Source organism: Xenopus laevis, chromosome 3S, assembly GCF_017654675.1.
Source record: "Xenopus laevis strain J_2021 chromosome 3S, Xenopus_laevis_v10.1, whole genome shotgun sequence".
In the NCBI taxonomy this organism is placed as follows: domain Eukaryota; kingdom Metazoa; phylum Chordata; class Amphibia; order Anura; family Pipidae; genus Xenopus; species Xenopus laevis.
The window spans coordinates 21,725,633-21,747,042 of record NC_054376.1 but is presented as its reverse complement, the minus strand read 5'-3'; the positions used below and the strand labels follow the sequence as shown (position 1 = coordinate 21,747,042).

At 38.4% G+C, this 21,410-nt stretch overlaps 1 protein-coding gene across 6 annotated transcripts in view; it reads left to right on the top strand.

The window, feature by feature from the left end:
• The window catches only part of LOC108712682 (histone-lysine N-methyltransferase NSD3-like), a 67,874-nt gene that overhangs the window by 36,071 nt on the left and 10,393 nt on the right, over positions 1-21,410 (top strand). For 4 of the 6 annotated variants that reach the window (XM_041588071.1, XM_041588072.1, XM_041588073.1 and 1 more), the window contains exons 7-16: positions 1,077-1,177; positions 3,300-3,345; positions 4,216-4,346; positions 4,683-4,796; positions 5,137-5,263; positions 5,383-5,580; positions 7,199-7,372; positions 12,888-13,031; positions 18,762-18,921; positions 20,391-20,593. In XM_041588071.1, coding sequence (XP_041444005.1) covers positions 1,077-1,177; positions 3,300-3,345; positions 4,216-4,346; positions 4,683-4,796; positions 5,137-5,263; positions 5,383-5,580; positions 7,199-7,372; positions 12,888-13,031; positions 18,762-18,921; positions 20,391-20,593 — 1,398 coding nt within the window. Of the gene's footprint in view, positions 1-1,076; positions 1,178-3,299; positions 3,346-4,215; positions 4,347-4,682; positions 4,797-5,136; positions 5,264-5,382; positions 5,581-7,198; positions 7,373-12,887; positions 13,032-17,047; positions 17,092-18,761; positions 18,922-20,390; positions 20,594-21,410 lie in introns of those variants that run through there. The other 2 variants (XM_041588076.1, XM_041588077.1) reach the window with 2 other exon arrangements.

Sequence of the window (21,410 nt, the reverse complement as noted above, 5' to 3'; positions counted from 1 at the left end):
GCATGCATACGACACGTTTTGTGAAGACGCAAAGTGCGGAGTTCTCATCCTGCAGTCCTGTCGGATGCATGCAGTTTTTTATTACTTACATAATATTCGGCCTATCCGTCTTGTCGCATGCGCTTCCTCTCATTGCGTCTGATCTGAAGACGTCACGCCGTGGAGTTTAGCCCTTACAGTTGTAGATTGCACAAGTTAGCAATGAAAACAAATTGAAAAAAAAATTCTTATGAACGGAATGGAAGCCATATAAAACCTGCCCTGTTTGGTATGGAAAACAAGCAAATGGGGGCAATTGCTAAGTTTAAATGGGGAACTATCTTGAAAATGTAATTTAACCTTCCTCATACTGAAGTTAGAAACTTAATATAATCAATTAAAAATTCTGCGTTGTTGCTGAAATAATCAAGTTTATCCTCACTATTCCTCTCAGCATCTGTTTCTTTTCATTCTGTCTTCATGCAGCAGTTGGTTGTCAGATATTCATTGACCGTTAGATCCAATATATCTTATAGGGGGGCTCCCTTTCCTGATGTATTAGAGATCACTCAAATAACTTTCCAGTACATTCCAGTACAAAAAAAATCTAGCAAAATAACTGCAAATCCTGCATGTAGAGAGACATGATGTCTGGTGATTTTAATAGAGCGAGCTTTAAAACATCTTCTAGGCAAAAGAAAACCCCCTATAAGATATATTGGATCATTTATCTGACAGACAACTCCTGAATGAAGACATAATGAGGAGAAACAGATGCTGAGAGAGGAAGAGTGAAGATCAACTTGATTATTTCAGAAATGGTACATTTTAAATCGATTGTATTTAGAAAGTTTCTCATTTCAGTATACTAAAGCGAATACTACATTTTTGTGATAGTTCCCTTTACATCCTTTAGTCCTATGTTCTAAATTTTACATAGGAAATAGACCTGCAAAGTTTTGGAAAAGGGGCCCATAGACTAATTACTGTGTTCATGGTTTAATTTAGTTGCATTATTAATTGTGGGTCATCATTGTGGTCCTAGGAGAGTCTGGCCCAATAATGGATTAATGCACAACAGAGTTTCTCTTTGCCAGGACCTTCAGAGAAGAAGCATCAGAGAAGGTCCAACCGGACTCGGTCGGAATCTGAGAAATCACTAGACTCCATGCCAAAGAAGAAAGTCAAGAAGGAGCAGGTGGGTTGCATGTGCATGGAGGCTGGTTTTCTGAATAAACTTCATTTCATTGTTTTGTCGCCAATATGTTTTTATGTGGATAGAAAGCCAGATAAAGAATTTGCATTAAAATAGTTTTTTTGACATGACTAGCTGTACCCTATAATAAATGTATTACTTATTTTCCTCCTTTTATTTACTGGAGTGGGTAAGTAAAGGAATTAATATCTACCCATGAAACACAAGACTAAAAGCCTTGGAGGCATGCAAATGTTTTGGGGTTACAATAAGTGCTGTTGCTGCAAACTGAAAGTGATGTCATCAGAAGTGACCAGGGAATAACAAAATACAGGTGAAAAGTGTTTTAAGGGAGTGCTATATATGAGACCAGATGACTCCCGACCCACTTCAGAACTTGATACATAACTACAAGCAATTCACACTACAATTGCTGATCAATCCATTTCAGGGATACAATGAGTCATTGGTCTGAAGTGATCAAAATGAATGTGATTGTTGCATCAACTTATAAGAGGAAATAAAAATTTGGCCTTACAGAAAAAAACTATTCCAGTCACTGTTCTATAATCATTCCTAAAAATTGTCCAAATGGGGAAAGGATTTGCCCCCATTCATATTCAAGTGTCTTAGGGGTTAATTTATCAAAGAGTGAAATTCTGCAGCTCTCCATTAATTTCTATGGGATTTTGAAAGGCGTATTTATCAATGGGTTAAAGTGAAATTTCACCCTTTGATAAATAAGTCTTTAAAAACCCCATAGAAATGAATGGGAAGGGGCCGGAATTTCACTCTAGTGGCGGAACTTCACTATTAACTTCCCTCTTTGATAAATATACCCCTTTGTGAGGTAGTCACTTATACTAAGCACGAGTCAGTTTTTCAGTTCAGAGCGTATTTGCTGGGCTTCAGGTCTGGGCTTTATGTAGACCAACCGCATTCATCCATTCCAGATGCAGGAAATCATATCTTTATGGATCTTGTTTTGTGCATTGGATGATTGTCATGCTGAAATAAAAAAGGCTATTTCCAAAGTGTTGCCACAAAGCTGGGATTCTCTAAAATATCATTGTACCCTGTTGTGTTAATATTTCCCTTCACCAGATCAGACCATTATTCTTTTACCACCATCTATAGATAGCACAGTGCATGCAGATTGTCCAAACCCAGATTTGTTTGTGATGATGAAGCATTATTCATTACTCAATAAAAATCATTTCCATTCCATGGGGAGTCCAATGATGGCATGCTTTACATCACTCCTGGCGTTGTTTATGGTGATCCTAAGCTTGTGTGCAGGTCCTTGGCCATAGAAACACAATCCATGAAGCTCAGCATAAACTTTTCTTTTATTATTGTCATAAACATTATCTAAGGCTAGAAACTCCTGCAGTTCATTAAATGTTCTTCTGAGATGTTGCAATATGACCTCCTGGATGACTGGGATAATTTTAACAGGCCAGGTACTACAGGGAGGATTCATCACTCTTCCAAGTCCATTTGGAGAAAATTACTTTTACTATGGATCAATAAAATTCCAAAACCTTATGTGGGCTGATGTAATTACAACTTTACTTCTTCTGAAATTTACTTTTATGGTGGCATGGCATTCTTGTAGAAGCTTTGTGTTGGCTACTTCACCATATTGGTAAGGTCCAATATATTGTAGGTTTGGATTAGACAGTACTGATTGCAAACAGCCTTGATACAACATATTTTTTTCAATTGGAGCAAGTCTGGAGCAATGTAGACCAGGTACTTTTTAAAGAAAATAAGAAATGCCCTACAATATGTTAACATGCTAGACTATGGAACTTGAGAGCACATTTTATTAAGACCTAACCTAAGTTATGCATTGTCTAATGACATTAGCACTTCATTGCTGTGTCAGGCCAGTCTTGGGTGGCAATTCCAGTTTCTGCTCTCTTGTCTTTAAGGGACCGGTCACTCCAAAAAGTTGCATTTGCATATCAAGATATGGCTGAAGACTGCAGGGCATTGCAACTTGGTTGCCATATTTTCACTTTATTATATTGTTTATATTTCTATCAGGAGTTATCTTGTAAATAATTGAGCCTTTTTTTAACACTTTCTGCATAACATAAAAATCTCCTTTTCTGGGCAGGCAGAAGACACCCCTCTTACTGCAGTTCAGACTGGGCTTCAAAAAGGTGCGTCTCTCAGTGCTGAACCCAGGAAAATCACCAACCTGAAAAGTCATTATACAGTAATCATTTCAGTCATGACAGTTGCCAGAGGGCATTGATAATCCCATCATAATATGTGAATCTTAAATGAGAAATGTTAAAATTATCAAAAACATAAAGCCCCCTGGTTTACCACAAGATACAAATGCATATTTTACCAGGGAATCTGCTATATACATAGCCTCTATATGCACATTAAAGGGTTGGTTCACCTTTAAGTTAATTTTAATATGTTATAGAATGGCCAATTTTAAGCATCTTTTCAATTGATGTGCATTTTTTCTTTTTTATAGTTTTTGAACTATTTGCCTTCTTCCTAACTCTTTCCAGTTTTCAAATGGGGGTCACTGACACCATCTAAAAAAAAATATAGCAAATTGTCTCAGAATGTCACTCTCTACATCATACTAAAAATTAATTTAAAGGTCATCAACCCCTTTAAGACAAGAAGCACCTATGAAGCTAAACGGAAAACAGATGCTTTAATATACAGTATATGTTTATAAGTGTTCCCTATGAGTGTCCAGAAATGGTAAAAGTAGCATGAAACACAGTAGGAAGTTCTTGCCTTTGTTTATACAGTACATTGATACGAGTAATTATAGCTATCTAAATGCTTGGCAGCAAAGACTTTCCAGCTGTATCCACTTCTTAAGAGAATTAGGCCAGCATCACTGGATAAATATAGAAGGAGAAAAATGGGGAAGGAGCTAAGTCAATAGTAACCTTTTCACGGTGCCATCTGTCTTATATGTCCACATAAAGGTGCTCGGATGGGCATTAAGTCACATCAGAACCTTTTTTTTGGTAAATCTCCAAACCTCTTATTCAAAGGAGCCAGTGAGATTTCCGATGCCTGCAAGCCTCTGAAGAAGAGGAGCCGTGCTTCTACTGACGTGGAGCTAGCAAACTCCTCCTACCGCGATGCTTCAGACTCTGACTCCCGTGGCCTCAATGACACACAGGTGAACCATGCTTAGCAATACTGAAGAGAATATAAATCCCAGTTCATTACTGGTGTATAACCCAGTGTTTATTGAACCTGGGTAGCTTTATAGCATTGTAGTGCCTAAAATCAGTCTTTTTCGATAAAATAAACATTTTTTAGGGCACAGGCTAAGTGTGCAAGTACATAATACAACTTTATACAGAAAGGCCACTGCTATCCATCCCATTGGGTAATTAGCACACGGGCCCAGCTTGCTCGTCTTTAATTTTTTAGCTCTCTATCCAAGTGTGGGACAGTGTTCCCTCAAGCAAGTTATGTTTACATTATTTCCTGACTGGCCTGTTCAATTCAGATCGAGAAGCAGGTGGACAGTCCATCAGCCGCAGCAGATGCAGATGCCTCAGATGTGCAGTCTGTTGATTCCAGTATTTCACAGAGATCGAGCAAGAGAGACTCTGTATGCCAGGTATGTATGAATATCAATAAATAGGCTGTAGTAGTCTTTTTGTATCCCCTAAGATGGAAAGGATAAATCACTTTGGTTAAAGAGATAGACCGGACATTAGCTTAGGACCTGATCAAGCTAGAAATGGCTGTTGATGCAGTAACTGGACTAATGGCACATGACTTTATGTAACCGATAAAGTGATGGATATGCTTTACATTGTACAGTGCACAATGCCAGCAAGCCTTTATAAAAGCCAGGAGGCCTTTACAAAAATGTCCTAGCTTTTTTTTTTCAGTGATGGCAAGCATTATTAAAATGATGGCTTCATGTTTCAGATTGTCTTTTTTTTCTTTTATAGATCTGTGAAAGCTTTGGAGAGTCATTGGTGTTATGCGATGGGGAGTGTTCTCGCTTATTCCATTATGAGTGCTTAGGGATGGATGTGCTACCAGATGGGAAGTTTATATGTATGGAGTGTAAAACAGGTAGGGTCAGTTCATGTAGCATATATTTTACTCTGGGGCAAGTCCCAGTGGTTAGACACAACTTTTGGAGGAGTTATACATAGAGTTTGACACATATGTACATTATTTTTTCTTTACAGGCCTCCACACCTGCTTCTCCTGTAAGATCCCTAGTACAAGTGTAAAGCGATGTTCGGCTCCATGCTGCGGAAAGTTTTACCATGAAACCTGCGCCCGGCAGTACTCTGCCACCATCTTTGATTCTAAAGGCTTTTGCTGCCCACACCACTGTTGTAGCTCCTGCACTGCCGACAAGGACCCTTACAGAGCTAGCAAAGGTAAGGAGGACTGTGTGTGTTAGGTCAGTAAGTAGAGGAATCTATTATATAGTTAAAGGGGGTTATTTATCAAAATCCAAATTTATCTCATTATTTTCTGAAATATAGTCCGACTAAAGCCGCATGGTTATTTCCCTTTATTTTTTTCGAGTTTTTGGCATTCAGACTTTAATAAATTACACCCTTTTAGTATGCACATACTGCAGTGGATGTGCAATGTCTTTTTAGTACTGTATACCATAGACACACAGATCCTATCGTACGAATCGAGGATTCGTAGGATTTTCGGATCGTGTGTGGCGTGTGCCGACATCTTTCATCCGGCAGAGATCGGTCGTTTGCTCGATCGGTCAGGTTTGATTTTGACCCGACCAATCCCGCCGGAGCCCACGGCACATCGTAATTGGATCGTTCGGCCATACGGCCGAACAATCAGATTACCCCCGATATAGCCATGTTTGTTAATGGCATATCGGGGAAAGATCCGCTCGTTTGGCGATGTGGCCAAACGAGCGGATCTTTGCATCTATGACCGCCTTAAGTTTTATTATATTTTCCTTTCCTTCAACCTTCTCCACCATGAATTTTTATTATTCTTGCTTTAGACAACTCACGTGTATGACAGCTGAGCATTCCAGATCACTGACACATGTTAGAATTGTCATTGTAGACAAAGTCTGGTTGGGGCTGTGTCCACTGCTGGTGAAGACACTCCCTGATTAATGTGCATATAGACAGGCTTGAAGCGTGAAGCATTGCCTGTTTGCTTAATTTAAAGGAGAACTAAACCCTAAAAATTAATATGCCCAAAAATGCCATATTTTATATACTGAACTTATTGCACCAGTGTAAAGTTTCATCTTCTCTATAGCAGCAATGATCCAGAACTTCAAACTTGTCACAGGGGGCCACCATCTTGGAAATTGTCTTAGATGCTCAGTGTGCTCTGAGCAGCTGTTGAGAAGCTAAGCTTAGGGGTCATCGCTAATTATCAAGCAGAAAATAAGGTTGGCCTGTAATATAAGCTAATGCTACAGGGCTGATTATTAAATTCTGATGCTAGTTGCGCTGGTTTCTGTGCTGCCATGTAGTAATTATCTGTATTAATTACTAATCAGCCTTTATATTGTGACATTTCAATTCTATGTGTACTGTATTTTGTTAGTGGGTCGCTGCTAAAGGACTGTGGTTGCCTTGGGCTGGTATAGAAGCCCAAAACATAATGTACAACATTTCTAGCTACTTCTTTAGTTAAGCTTTAGTTATCCTGTGTAGCAATGGTGGAAATTGACAAAAAGGTTATATGGCACAGGTTAAATAGTAGATAACAGGTAATGCCATTATGTTCTACAGAGCTTATCTGTTCGAATGACTGCCTCCCATGACTACACAGCAGCTTATTTATATAAACAATAGTAGAGTTTCTGAAGCAAACAGTTGTGCCAACACTACATTATATTTTTTTATATTTTTATTACTTTAAAATAATTAATTTTTTTGATTTTACTGTTCCTTTAACTTTAAAGGCATAATCTGCATTCCTTGTATGAAGATCACAGTGTGTAGGGGCAAGTTGTAAGTCTTCCCTGCCTTTAACTGTTTTCTCTCTCTTCTGCAGGCCGCATGCTATGCTGTGTACGGTGCCCGGTGGCATACCATAATGGGGATAGCTGCATTGCTGCAGGCAGCCTCCATCTTTCGTCAAACCTCATTATCTGCAGCAACCATTCCAAGCGCAGTGGCCATGCCTGTTCAGCTGTTAATGTGGGCTTCTGCTTTGTGTGTGCCCGAGGTAAGCAGCTTATGCATGCTTTGGGTATAGATATTTAGTAGAAAGGATAGGGTAGATTTGCATGCTGGGAGTTCTTTAGACATTTCAATAAGGCAGATTGTATATAGAGTAAATTGTTTGAATGGTATACACGTGAGGTTGTATGCTTATGTGTTTGTAAAGGCAGAGGCAGGCAGATTGCCTTTAAAGGAACAGGTTGGTGTAAAGATAAAAACTGGGTAAATAGATAGGCTGTGCAAAATAAAAAAAATGTTTCTAATATAGTTAGTTAGCCAAAAATATAATGTATAAAGGCTGGAGTGACTGCCAGAACACTATTTCCTGCTTTTTAGCTCTCTAACTCTGAGTTAGTCAGTGACTTTAAGAGTGCCCACATGGGACATAACTGTTCAGTGAGTTTGCAATAATTGATCCTTAGCATTCCGCTCAGATTCATATGACCCATTCCCCCCCCCCCTCAAGTCACTGATCGGTTATTGTCTGGTAACCAGTGTAAACTAAGAGAGCAGAAAAACAGGAAATAGTGTTCATGCTATTATGTTAGACATCCAGCCACTCCAGCCTTTATACATTACATTTTTGGCTATATATATATATATATATATATATATATATATATATATATATATATATATATATATATATAATCTAGTGTGTTACCGCTGTATAACTAGGTGATGGAAATATTATCCCTGTATATGTTATCCAATCTTAGCCACAACCACCAGATATCATTATTCAAAGTCCTAAGCAGGTTGAGACTCTAGAAAGTTTTCTTCTTATTTATTCACATTCCCTTCATTGTCTCATTCATGTGCACTCTGGTTTAACCCTTTAGTTATAAGTCTGTTTGAAGCAGCTCAAACACTTGATATTATTTATATTGAGATTATGTTCAGACTGTGACTATCTCTTGGCCATGTCATACACACGCATCAGTTTTACTGTACCAGCATATGTACCCGCTCTGAGGTTGGTATATGTACTGGTAGAGTACATTAGTAGATATACTTGCATTGCTTTCAGTTGACCGGTTTTTCTCCAAAGCTCAAACTTCTATATACATATAAACAGGTACTAGAGCTGGTAACGTATGTGAGGTAATTCAACATGAAGCATAGCATTCAGTTTGGTAATGGGCAACATATATACTTCAGCAGAACTGCACACTGTAATAGTACCATCTAGTTTGTTGTACAGGTATGGGATCCGTTATCTGGAAACCTGTTATCCGGAAAGCTCAGAATTACAAAAAAGCCATGTCCAATAGACTCCATTATAATCAAATAATCCACATTTTTAAAAATGATTTCTCTTTAGTAATAATATAGTAGCTTGTACTTGATCCAAACTAAGATATACAGTTCGGCCCATAAATCTTTGGACACAGACATTTTCTAATTTTGGTTTTGTACATTACCACAATGAATTTTAAATAAAACAACTCAGATGCAGTTGAAGCTCTGGATTCCTTGAGAGCTCAGGTAGCACAAAGATGACATATTTCGTTATCACTGCTTGATTAAATTGAACTCATACACAACCAGGCAGATTAATTTCCCTTGAGCCCTTTTTTGTATGCAGGAATGAGATATGGTTTGGTCTGTATGCCCTCAGCAGAAATGGGGTGCTGGATTTATGCAGTGGACATACTGTAGGCCAGAGACCCACACAGCCTTTTAATAATATAAAGTGTTTAGGTGTAAAACTACAGACTGTTGATATATATTTTTAAGAGTTTGGGTTCCCATGTGGCTCTTGTGTTTTATACACTGTTTACAGTCAAGTTTGTTTTCCTTAAAGGAACAGTTCAGTGTAAAAAAAAAAACTGGGTAAATACTGTAAATAGGCCGTGCAAAATAAAAAATGTTTCAAATATAGTTAGTTAGCCAAAAATGTTATATTTAAAGTGACTGGATGTCTAACAGAACAGAACACTACTTCCTGCTTTTCAGCTCTCTAACTCTGAGTTAGTCAGAGACTTTAAGGGGGACCACATGGGACATAACTGTTCAGTGAGTTTGCAATTAATCCTTCGCATTCAGCTCAGATTCAAAAGCAACAGTTATGACCCATGTGCCCTCCCTCAAGTCACTGATTGGTTATTGTCTGGAAACCAATCAGTGTTAACCAACAGAGCTGAAAAACAGGAAGTAGTGTTCAGGCTATTATGTTAGACATCCCCTAGTCTATCTTACCTAGTTTTTATTTTTATACTGAACTGTTCCTTTAATAGATATTTCTAGGAATTTGAAAGATGCATATGTATGATATGGGACAGCAGACAAATTGTACTGATAAAATATTTCGCTACATACATGGGGGCCTGATGATCTCAACGATATCCATGAACTATTGATATTGGTCAGTTCATTGATTGGGCAAACTTGAAAATGTAATTGGCATCATATCTTTTAGTTTATGGTGCATTGGCAGATGAGGAAAGGAAGAGGAGCCTCAACTCCTTTTTACTTCATGCAGTTCAGATTCTTTGGACTGGCGGCCCAAATGAGCAGGGCAATAGAAAGGAAGCCTACCTGTATGGGCCCTCGTACTGTATCTATCCAATTGGCCAGCAGAGCAGTATGTTGGCCCATGTATGGGTGACAGCAAGGTGAAGAGAAGGTTCCTCATATTTATGACCCTTAGAGGCTTATCTTCTCTAATAGTACAAAAAGGGAATGTTACCAACATATGCCAAAGGTAAGAATCCAGTGAGATGAGAAGTGCATAGGAAGGCTGATAAATCCTAATTCATTAGTTTAGTAATAACATAGGCGTCAAAATATGTCACCTAAGTTGGAGCATTTTATTTAGTAAAAATTTCCTCTGGGATGCACTTGAGAATATGTCACCTAAGTAGAAGCATTTTATTTAGTAAAAATTTCCTCTGGGATTTAGTAAAAATTTCCACTGGCTGGTTAAAAGTTTCTCAGCAACCATATATTTTTATATATTATACCTTAGGGCCTTTGTAGACTGCTAGACCTTCCCCTGGTCTCACTCCAGTGTTACGTTAAATATCCAGAGCCACTTGGAAATTCTACAGTGTCACATTCCTCTGTTTCATCATATCATACTCCAAAAGGGACACTATCCTACCCCTAATGCAAGTTGTTGTTGCATGAAAACACACCCAGGTATTTCTAGGAAATCAGACTTCTATCACTCCAGCTTTTGTGAACTACATCCACTCTGTAAAATTTACATTGCAGATTTTTATTTGGTTTCTTCGAAAGGAGTCTGCAGCTTATCTGCCTGCTTATAGGGCAACGCGATTGATCAATGGGGCAGTTTTAAGAATACCATCAAAGGAGGAGAAGTCCATGGGCAGGTTGATATGGTCCTCATGCCACAGGACTCTGTAGGCCCCAATGACTGAGCAGATAGGGCCAATGATTGTTTAAGCACAGTCTGGCTAAGAATATATCCACTAATATTTCATCCACAGGCTCACCCGCAACAAAATTTTATGTATGAAAAAAAGACTTATTATAGTGACAATATGGTAGAACTATGGGTAGGAGGACTTGTTGCTGTAAGAATGGTAAGTAGGAGGTGTTTGCAGCAACAAAATATTCACGGATCAGCACACACTGAATTTCTGCAGTTGATGAGCTTACTCCTTTTATAGTATCACCGACAGTATCAACGTTTCAGGGGGGGCACATACTCCCTTCATCAGGATACATAATAAAGTACACAGTCGCCTTCATACCATAAACCCCTCCTTCATTACCCATAATCCTTACACATCTAATAGATCAAAATAATAAATAGAAATTATTTTGATAGTTTCCAAAAGACCAATGGTAGCAATAGAAAGTCCAATTGTAGCAACCATCCAACCATAATAGAAATGTCGAAATCAATCCATAACAAGCCTTTTTTTTTTTTTTTTTTTTTTTTTAGAAACATTTTTCAAAAATACTTCACTTTGGGAAAAAAAAAATAAAAAATATATATATATATATATATATATATATATATATGTATTTCTTTTTTTCTTTTCAAAATGAAGTATTTTTGAAAAATGTTTCTAAAAACTGCTTGTTACAGACTTGATTTGGACATTTTTTATTATGGTTGGATGGACTTTCTATTGCTACAATTGGACTTATGGAAACAATAATTAAGGTTCTATTAGATGTGTAAGTATTATGGGTAAAGAAGGCAGGGTTTATGGATATAAAGGTGATTGTGCACTTCATTCTGTATCCTGATGAAGGGAGGGTGTACCCCCCTGAAACTTTGATACAGTTGGTAATACAATAAAAAGGGTATGCTCCCCAGCTGCAGAAATTTAGTATTTGCGGATCCGTGAATATTTTGCTGTTGCTTAGGGACCAAGCCAGGTCAGCGTAGAGCCAGCACCACCAGTGCAGTACATGTGAATTGCAGGAGTGCAGTGGATTAATTACAATAATAAAAGAAGGAGGTTGTCTTGGTAAGGAAGAGGGGATTCCCCAGTAAGTGTGGGGCACTGACAATATATACTACAATCTTACTGGCCTACAGACTATGAACTTCAGAATAATGTGCCCATAACCTTGTTACCTCCCAAGATGTACTTGAGGTCACCAGACCCATGTCAGGGCTGCTGATGTTCGTCACTAGCAGGGGCAGTTGATGCTGGCTAATGTATTTCACAGCCGCTGAAATGGCAGAAGTTTGATAAGAATGAAAGGAATTCATAATATTATGGAGCAGATTTATTAAGTGAAAATTTGAATTTTTTTTTTTTGGTCAGAACTCTCAAATTCGAATTGTAAAATAGCCAAACTCGATTCGATTTGAATTTTGAGATTTATTATACTCTGGCCCTTTAAGGTCCATGGATCAATTTGGTGATGTTTGTAGCCTTCCTGACATTTCGAGTTTTTTTGGAGAAAAAAACTGGAAACTAGTTTTTTAATTTTTTTTCTAATTAGATTCGAGTTTTCGGGTAGTTTAAATTATTTGAGTTTAAAAAATGTGATTTTATTAATAAATTTCGACTAGTCAAATTTCGAATTTATGGGAGTTTAGGGGAGTTAAAAAAACTCACATGAATTCGAAATTCGACCCTTGATAAATGTGCCTCTAATAATCTGTTGGGAAGTAGTGACAGCAGCTATATTTCTATCCAGATATATATATATATATATATATATATATATATATATATATATACATCTGCCTTTTGAGCAGTACAAGAGCAACTTGCAGTTTGGCAGGGGTCTCCCTCCAACCGTGAAGCTACACAATCATCAAGAATTATGGGCCTTTGCCCCCCAAAAGGAATGCAGAGGCCCCTATTTATTTTGGCTTCTTGCGGTGACACATAACACCAATAGCCCCTTGTGCAGCTTCATCATATAATCACATTTTATCCATTCTCATTGCCATTGTCTATTTTTTATTTTAATTTCTTTCTTGTCCCCCCTCTCCCCTTTTGTGTATTTATTTTACACTTTTCTCCTTGTGGAATCATGGGTGCTTTCATTGACTGCATCTCTCTGTTTGTTTTGTATAGGGCTGATAGTTCAGGATTATTCCCTGGTCAGTTCTATGTCCTTTAAGTCCCACTTTCTACTGACTGACTCAAAGCGTGCAGAGTTGATGAAAATACCTATGATTCCTTCTTCCTCGCCAGCTTACATAAAGAGATCTGAGAAAGGTAACTAAAAAAAAAGCTTTTCTCTTATTTATTTCCCCAGCCCTCTGATTTTTGTTTTGCTTATTAAGCCGCTGTTTAGAAATATATCCCCTGCCAAGCTACAGCACCCTTCCCCGAATTCTTGCTTTGCACGTCATGAAAATTCACAACAATTGCTTTTTTCCGGTGGTTGATTTGTTCTCATGGCTTTGTGTGTGTGTGTGTGATTAATGGCTTAAAGGGCTTAAAATAATTCAAACAAAACAGGTTAATATTTTAATTTGCTCACATTATCATAATGTAACGCTAAAACGGATCTTATATGAAACAGTATGCACAGGGAACTTGAACTTGGAATCTGTGAGCCGTCAATCTATTGTGTTCTGTTGGCATTCTGCATTAGGAGTGTCCGATTTCTCTAAGAGTGTTATTAAAGTGTTACTGTTTCTTTAAGAATTGCAGGTTTACGTAAGTTGCAGAATGACCCTGCTTTCAAATAACCAAGAGGAAGTTCACCTTAAAAGCAACTTGTAGTAGGATTTAGAGTTTTTCAATCGGTCTTTGTTTTCTGATAAAAGTGTTATAGGGTCACTGACCCTGGCAACCAGGCGGCAGTTTGTATGCAGGATGAGAAGGGCAGACTAAAACAGAATGACCGATAAATTAACACTATCTGAACTTACAGAAATAAATATAGATGCATTTTTTTTTTTACATATTTGATTTCACAGGAAACCATGAATACTGGTACAAATAAACCACCCCTTAGGCTCACAGTGTAACCCCTCATCTCCCAAGCCTTATTCCATTGTGTAGTCCATCCCCTTTTTCATAGTGGGTGGTGCACAGATTCTGAAACCAGGGTCCCAGAATGCATCACTTCACAATAGAACAAGGTTAGGTAGGGTTAGCAAGACCCTGTGATATTATGGGGGGCATTGGGAAATGGTTGGGTAACTCTGTAAATGGTCTGAAAGAGATACTGACACCAGAAAGAAACCTTTTTTTTTACATGTATCATAACATTTTCTTTGCATGCTATTTATAATTTTGCCATAAAAGTATTTGTCCTATGCTTTTACAATACCTATCTGATCCCCCATGTTTGTCTATGATGGGGGCTGCCATATTTTGCAGCAGTAGTCTGTTAGCATTAGAAGCTATAACTGACAGGCTCAGAAGGGGCAGTCAGGTTGGCAAAACAGTCAAGTTTAGGAACATTAAGAAACAATTAATAACAAAAGCAGCCCTATCAGTGAAAAATGATCAATGCAAACAATAGGTCGTTTTTAATGTACATTATTATTTTGAAGAATAATTTTTTAGTGTCAGTATCACTTTAAGATTGGTACTCGTCTTGCATCCCAGAAGAACCAATCAGCAGGTAGAATTTACTGGTCAGCAGTTTGAATACAATAGGTTACTAGTGGTGGGCAAGCTTAATACTTTCTATTACATTACCCCAGAGCAGGGGCGTAACTACAGAGGAAGCAGACCCTGTGTCTGCAAGGGGGGCCTAGGAGGTATAGGGGCCCACAAAGCCCTAATTATTTTACAATTTCAATAAATATTGGTAAAACAGGTCAACCTCCGGACTTTTTGGGGGCCTGATTTCTCTTGCAGAAACCTGTGGGACACAGGGACCATGGGGTATAGCTTCCTCCACTTGTCCACTGCTGCTATACCCCTCTATTTAGCCTGAGGGTGCCCGATTTGCAAGTATCCTCCAGGAGACAGGACCTCCTTTTTCTCTTATTCTGAGGCTAGTTCTTCTCTGGCACCAGGGGTTGATCCAAAGCTCTCTGGCTTAGGAGTCCCTCTAGTGTGACTTTACCCTCTGAGGGGTACTAAGTGATGGGGCTGTTAATACTCCAAGGAATCAAGCACACTGCATAGTAGACTCTATTCTGCTGTCTGTGCACTTGACCTCTTATAAGTTCTAGCAACTCTCTGGTTCTGACTGCTCATGAGATTTCCTTTCCAGTGCTTTAAGTACCCTCAACCCCCTTGGGCTCCATAGCTACCTCTTCCCCTCCTTATACACTGACTTCCCTTCCTCTGTCCATGGCAGTACTTTTTTGGCCCCCACCATGCGTCCTCCGGTACCCACTAAAATTCTGCTGCCAGACTTCCCGGTGGTTTGTGTAACTTGCACTTATGTCGTTCACAATGCACTTTGCCTCTACCTTATACTGTGGTTTTCCTTGCTTTGTCCCTGGCACTTTTTTGGGCCCTACCATGCCTCCCTCAGTTCCCACAAAAGTTTTGAGACCAGACTTTTCAGGTGGTGTGCACGACTTCCACCTACGTCATACTCAACATACTTTGTTCCAGTTCCATTTTGTCACTTCTCTTCCACTCGCTTGTATATAGTTACGTTATGTTGGTCATTGTTCCTGCTGTATTCTTCTCTTTGTTTTACAAAAGTGGCACTCTCAGGCTAAGGTAGTGGGGTGGGGTGGGAAAGGTCTTCTTCTCTCTCTAGTGTCCTCTATACTCCATGGTCCCTGTGTCCCACAGATGACTTAGGAGAAAATAATTTTATGGCTAGTATCACAAAATCCCTTTTTTGTTTAAGGAGTGGATCAAGGTAGGCAGCTTGAAAGTAACAGAGTAACATAGTAAGTTAGGTTGAAAAAAAAAAACATGTCTCTTAAGTTAAACCTTTTAACTGTATTTTAACCTGCCTAACTGCTAGTTGATCCAGAGGAAGGCAAAAAAAACCCATCTGAAGCTTCTCCAATTTGCCTCAGAGGGGAAAAAATCCTTCCTGACTCCAAAATGACAATCTGACAAGTCCCTGGATCAACTTGTACTATGAGCTATCTTCCCTCTAACCCTGTATTCCCTCACTTGCTAAAAAACCATCCAACCCCTTCTTAAAGCTTCTTAAAGTAGAACAAAAGATTTTGTTCTGACAGTATAAAAATATATGTGGTTTTAGGGTGAGAGAAAAGTAGTGTCTATAAACTAGGAAACTGCAACCATGCATGGGTTTCACTGAACAGCTTGAAGATAATAATAGTAATAATAAGATGGTCTGGACTGAAAGATACACCCACCTTTCTTCTTGTTGCTTTACTCATTGAACCATGCATCAATATAAACTGGAAAGATGAAAATAATATTAAAATAAAAATGAAAAAGGCAAAGACCAGTAGCAAGGCTGCTTAGATAAGTGAACTTTTAGGTGGACTTCCTCTTTTAGAACAACCATTTCTACTGAAAGGCATCATTGGCATTCTGTTAGTAGGAATATGGAACATGTCTTCAAAAAAAAAAAAAAATTTGTTTAAAGGAGAACTAAGCCCTAAAAATGAATAGGGCTACAAATGCCATATTTGATATACTGAGCTTAATGCCCTAGCCTAAAGGTTTATCATATCAATAACAGTATTGATCCAGGCCTTCGAAGTTATCATAGGAGCTCACCATCTTGGAATTAGTTAGGAGTGTCAGCGGCACTGCACATGCTCAGTGTACTCTGAGAAGCTGATGCAGCAGGGCTGATAATTTAATTTTGATTTATTTGGTTTATTGTGAGTTGGTCCCTAGGCTTGGGAAGTGAGAGCAGCACAGAGGATGTGCAACGAATCAGCAGAAAAGAAGATGGGAAGCTACTGGGGTATCCTTGGACACACAGATCTTCCCTGTTAAAGGGCTGTGGTTTCCTTGGGTTGGTACAGAATCTAAAAATATAATGTGTAACATTTCTACTAGTGATGAGCGAATCTGTCACGTTTCACTTTGTTTTAGAAATTTGCTAAACTCTGAAAAAATTTACAAAATGGCGAAAAATTCTTGAAACATTGAAGTGAATGGACGTCAAAATTATCTTGACGCATTAAACTCAATAAATTCGCCCATCACTAATTTCTACCCTACTTCTTTAGTTATGCTTTAGTTCTCCTTTAAAACAAACATTTTTGGTAAGAAATTAGGTATTTGATTAATCTTCCTGTGGTAACAGAAATATTGTTTTTTTCTAGCTTTTTTCCTTTATTGATGTTACTAAAATCACCTACAATTATTTTCAGCCCTCTGCTTGCTCATTTTGCATCTGGCTTTCAAACGCTGAGCCGTAAGCACTAAGCAGCTTCTTGTTTTGAGTTATATTTGCTTACACAGACTATTTTCCCTCTGACTTAAGCCTTCCGTTCCACATGCCTATTTTTTTTTTTTTGTAAACAATTTTTGTAAACAATGAGATGACTTTGAGCTTGCCAGAGGGAATATAGTGGGTTTTATTTTGTGGAGGTGTTGGGTTTTGTTTGCTGTGTTTGTTTGTTTGTTTGTTTGTTTGTTTGTTTGTTTGTTTCTGTTATTCCACAAAACCCTGGGTGAATTTTCTCTTTAACTGGGAAGTGGAGCAAAACACTAATTGTTTCTGTTCGTGGTGTGTTTCAATGATACATGGATGGAATGGTGTTGGACAGCTCAAGAAAGGGTTTGTGCTAATGTTTTGCTGCTTAATTGGAACATATGGATTTTCCTGTTTGAAAATATGTTACAAATCAGAGTTTGCAGATAAATGTGCCTCTGTGTTAAATTACACATTATACATGTGTAATATCTGCTTTTGTACTCATAAGCAGCTCAGGGATTTCTGTGCCTGGCGGCATCATCTGTAAGATTCTCTTCTCATAAGGTTGTTGCAGCCACACACAGTTAACATTTCTAGAATTGAAGGTTATGACACCTTTTAATAACTGGTCCTATCACTCCATATAACCATTCCTCCTCATATAGCTCCATAATCATTCCTCACTATAATCTCCATACTGATCCATAAAATGCATCCATATAACTCCTCCTATTGCTCCATATAATGCCTCCCTATAACTCCTCCCATTGCTCCGTATAACCACTCCCTATAACTCCTCCTATTGCTCCATATAACCCCTCCCTATAACTCCTCCTATTGCTCCATATAACCCCTCCCTATAATGCCTCATAGTGATCCATTTAAACCCACCTTATAAATCCTTGTTTTGCTAGATATAATCCCTACCCATAACTCTGCCTATTCACCCATATAACGCCTTGCTATATGGCATCCCATTGCTCCATATAACTCTTCCCTATAACTCCCATTGCTCCATATAACCCCTCCCTATAACTTTTCCTATTTCTCCATATAACCCCTCCCTATTACTCCTCCTATTGCTCCATATAATCCTTCCATATAACTTCTCCCATTGCTCCATATAACCCCTCATATAGCTGCATATATTCCACCCTATAACTTCTTTTTTTGTTCCAGATAATCCTCCCTATAGTTCCTCTAATTGCTGCAAATAACCCCTCATATTGCTCCATATAACCCTCCCAGTAATGTCTTCTATTGCTCCATATAATCATCCCTATAACTCCTCCTATTGCTCTATATAACCCCTCCCTATTACTAGCTAACCCTCCTTGTAACTCCAATAGCTCCAACCCCTCCCTATAACTTCTCATATTGCATATATGATTATTGTATTACAATTATATTGCATATAATCATAACTCCTCCTATTTTCCCTTTAACTCCTCCTATTTCTCCATATAATCTCTCCCTATAGCTCCTCCTGTTACTCCATATAGCTCCTTTATATAATGCTTTCTGTCCGTTGGCTTCAAAACAAAAATAACAAAAGCCATAGTTCCCCTTCAACCATTGTTTACATTTCCTAAAATGTGAAAGCTGCATATTCCCTGGCAGGTGTATGAAACACTAATCTTAATAAGGTGTTCTCTTTTTCAACCGAGGAGGTGGCAAACTCCTGTGCTGTGACTCATGTCCGGCTGCCTTCCACCCATCCTGCCTCAACCTGGAGATGCCTCAAGGCTCCTGGAGCTGCAATGACTGCAGAAGTGGCAAGAAACTGCACTACAAGCAAATTGTGTGGGTCAAGCTGGGCAACTACAGGCAGGTTGAATTGAGAACCTTTACATGACTCCATACTGTTTTATGATGCTGAGTATCTCTATACACTGATAATGACCAGGCTGCTCTGTATAATGATGCTGAGTATCTCTATACAATGATAATGACCAGATTTCTCTGTATAATGATGATGAGTATCTCTCTACACTGATAATGACCAGACTGCTCTGTATAATGTTGCTGAGTATCTCTGTATACTGATAATGACCGGGCTCCTCTGTATAATGATGCTGAGTATCTCTATACAATGATAATGACCAGATTTCTCTGTATAATGATGATGAGTATTTCTCTACACTGATAATGACCAGACTGCTCTGTATAATGATGCTGAGCATCTCTATACACTGATAATGACCCGACTGCTCTGTATAATGATGTTGAGTATCTCTATACACTGGTAATGACCTGACTGCTCTGTATAATGATGTTGAGTATCTCTATACACTTATAATGACCTGACTGCTCTGTATAATGATGATGCGTATCTGTATACATTGATAATGAACAGACTGCTCTGTTTAATGATGATGATTATCTCTATATACTGATAATGACCAGGCTCCTCTGTATAATGATGCTGAGTATCTCTATGCAGTCAAAGCAGTTATCAGCAGCACACCGTAGATTTGCACAAACGTGAAATTTATTGTGTCAAAGCAATTCAAACAGAGCAATGTTTCGTGCCACCCGGGCCCTTTATCAAGCTCTCCACTTCTGTCACTGAGTATCTCTATGCAATGATAATGACCAGATTTCTCTGTATAATGATGCTGAGTATCTCTCTACACTGATAATGACCAGTCTGCTCTGTATAATTATGCTGAGTATCTCTATACACTGATAATGACCAGGCTGCTCTGTGTAATGATGCTGACTATCTCTATACACTGATAATGACCAGCCTGCTCTGTATAATGATGATTAGTATCTCTATATACTGATAATGACCAAGCTCCACTGTATAATTATGCAGAGTATCTCTATACACTGATAATGACCAGACTACTCTGTATAATGATGCCGAGTATCTCTATACACTGATAATGACCACACTGCTCTTTATAATGATGCTGAGTATCTCTATACACTGATAATGACCAGGCTCCTCTAAATAATGATGCTGAGTATCTATAAACTGATAACGGCCAGACTGCTCTGTATAATGATGACGAGTATCTCTATACACTGATAATGACCAGAGTGCTCTGTATAATTATGCAGAGTATGTCTATATACTGATAATGACCAGGCTGCTTTGTATAATGATGAGTATCTCTATACACTGCAGTGTATAAAGACTGCAGAGTATAACGATATTGAGTATCTTTATATGCTGCTATAAACAGGCTTACTATACTTGCATTTTTCGGCCATTATATAAAACCTTTACATTACCTCCTTTTCTGCCATGATCACTCAGCTAAAAATCTGCTGTGTGTGTGTGTTAGGTGGTGGCCTGCAGAGATCTGCAACCCAAGGTCTGTTCCTTTTAATATCCAAGGCCTGAAGCACGACATAGGAGACTTCCCCGTTTTCTTCTTTGGATCACATGATTATTACTGGGTGCATCAGGGCCGTGTGTTCCCCTATGTAGAAGGAGACAAGAGCTTTGCTGAGGGCCAGACCAGTATTAATAAGACCTTTAAGAAAGGTGAGTACCTTACAGTCTTTAATTACCAACAGTTCCAACCTGACTCCAACATACTAGCTCAGTGTCATTTACAGCACCTACTCTCAAGGTGTGTGGAGGGGGGATGGGGTGGTTAATATTGCACCCCTACCTAACTACTGATGCTGACTAAATAATGTATGTCAGTATCATACTTGTTTAAAGGGAGGTTCGCCTTGTAGAAATTGATATTCTGAGACCATTTGCAGTTGGTTTTCATTTTCTACTATTTGTGGTTTTTGAGTTATTTAGCTTTTTATTCAGCAGCTCTGTTTGCAATTTCAGCAATCTGGTTGCTAGGGTCCAAATTACCTTGGCAACCATTTATTGATTTGAACAAGAGATTGCATTTGGGATACATTTTTTATTATTTGTGGTTTTTGAGTTATTTATCTTTTTATTCAGCAGCTCTCCAGTTTGCTGTTTCAGCAATCTGGTTGCTAGAGTCCAAATTACCCTAGCAGCCATGCACTGATTTGAATATGAGACTGGAATATGAATAGGAGAGACCACAAATAAAAAATGTATCCCAAATGCAAATTGTCTCAGAATATCACTCTCTACATCATACTAAATGTTAATTTCAAGGTGAACAACCCCTTTAAAAAAAGAGATTTAAAATGATGAGCGATCTTCAAGATATTAAATCCACCAAATTTATCGGCCCCTCCTAAGCAACAGAACTGATCGTCTGATGGAGCCACAACAGATTTCTTTTAACTGGAAAGTGCATATTTAACATATTTACAATCAGTTTACCCATAGTTCCCCTTTGTCTTTCATATTGTTCCCCTTTTTT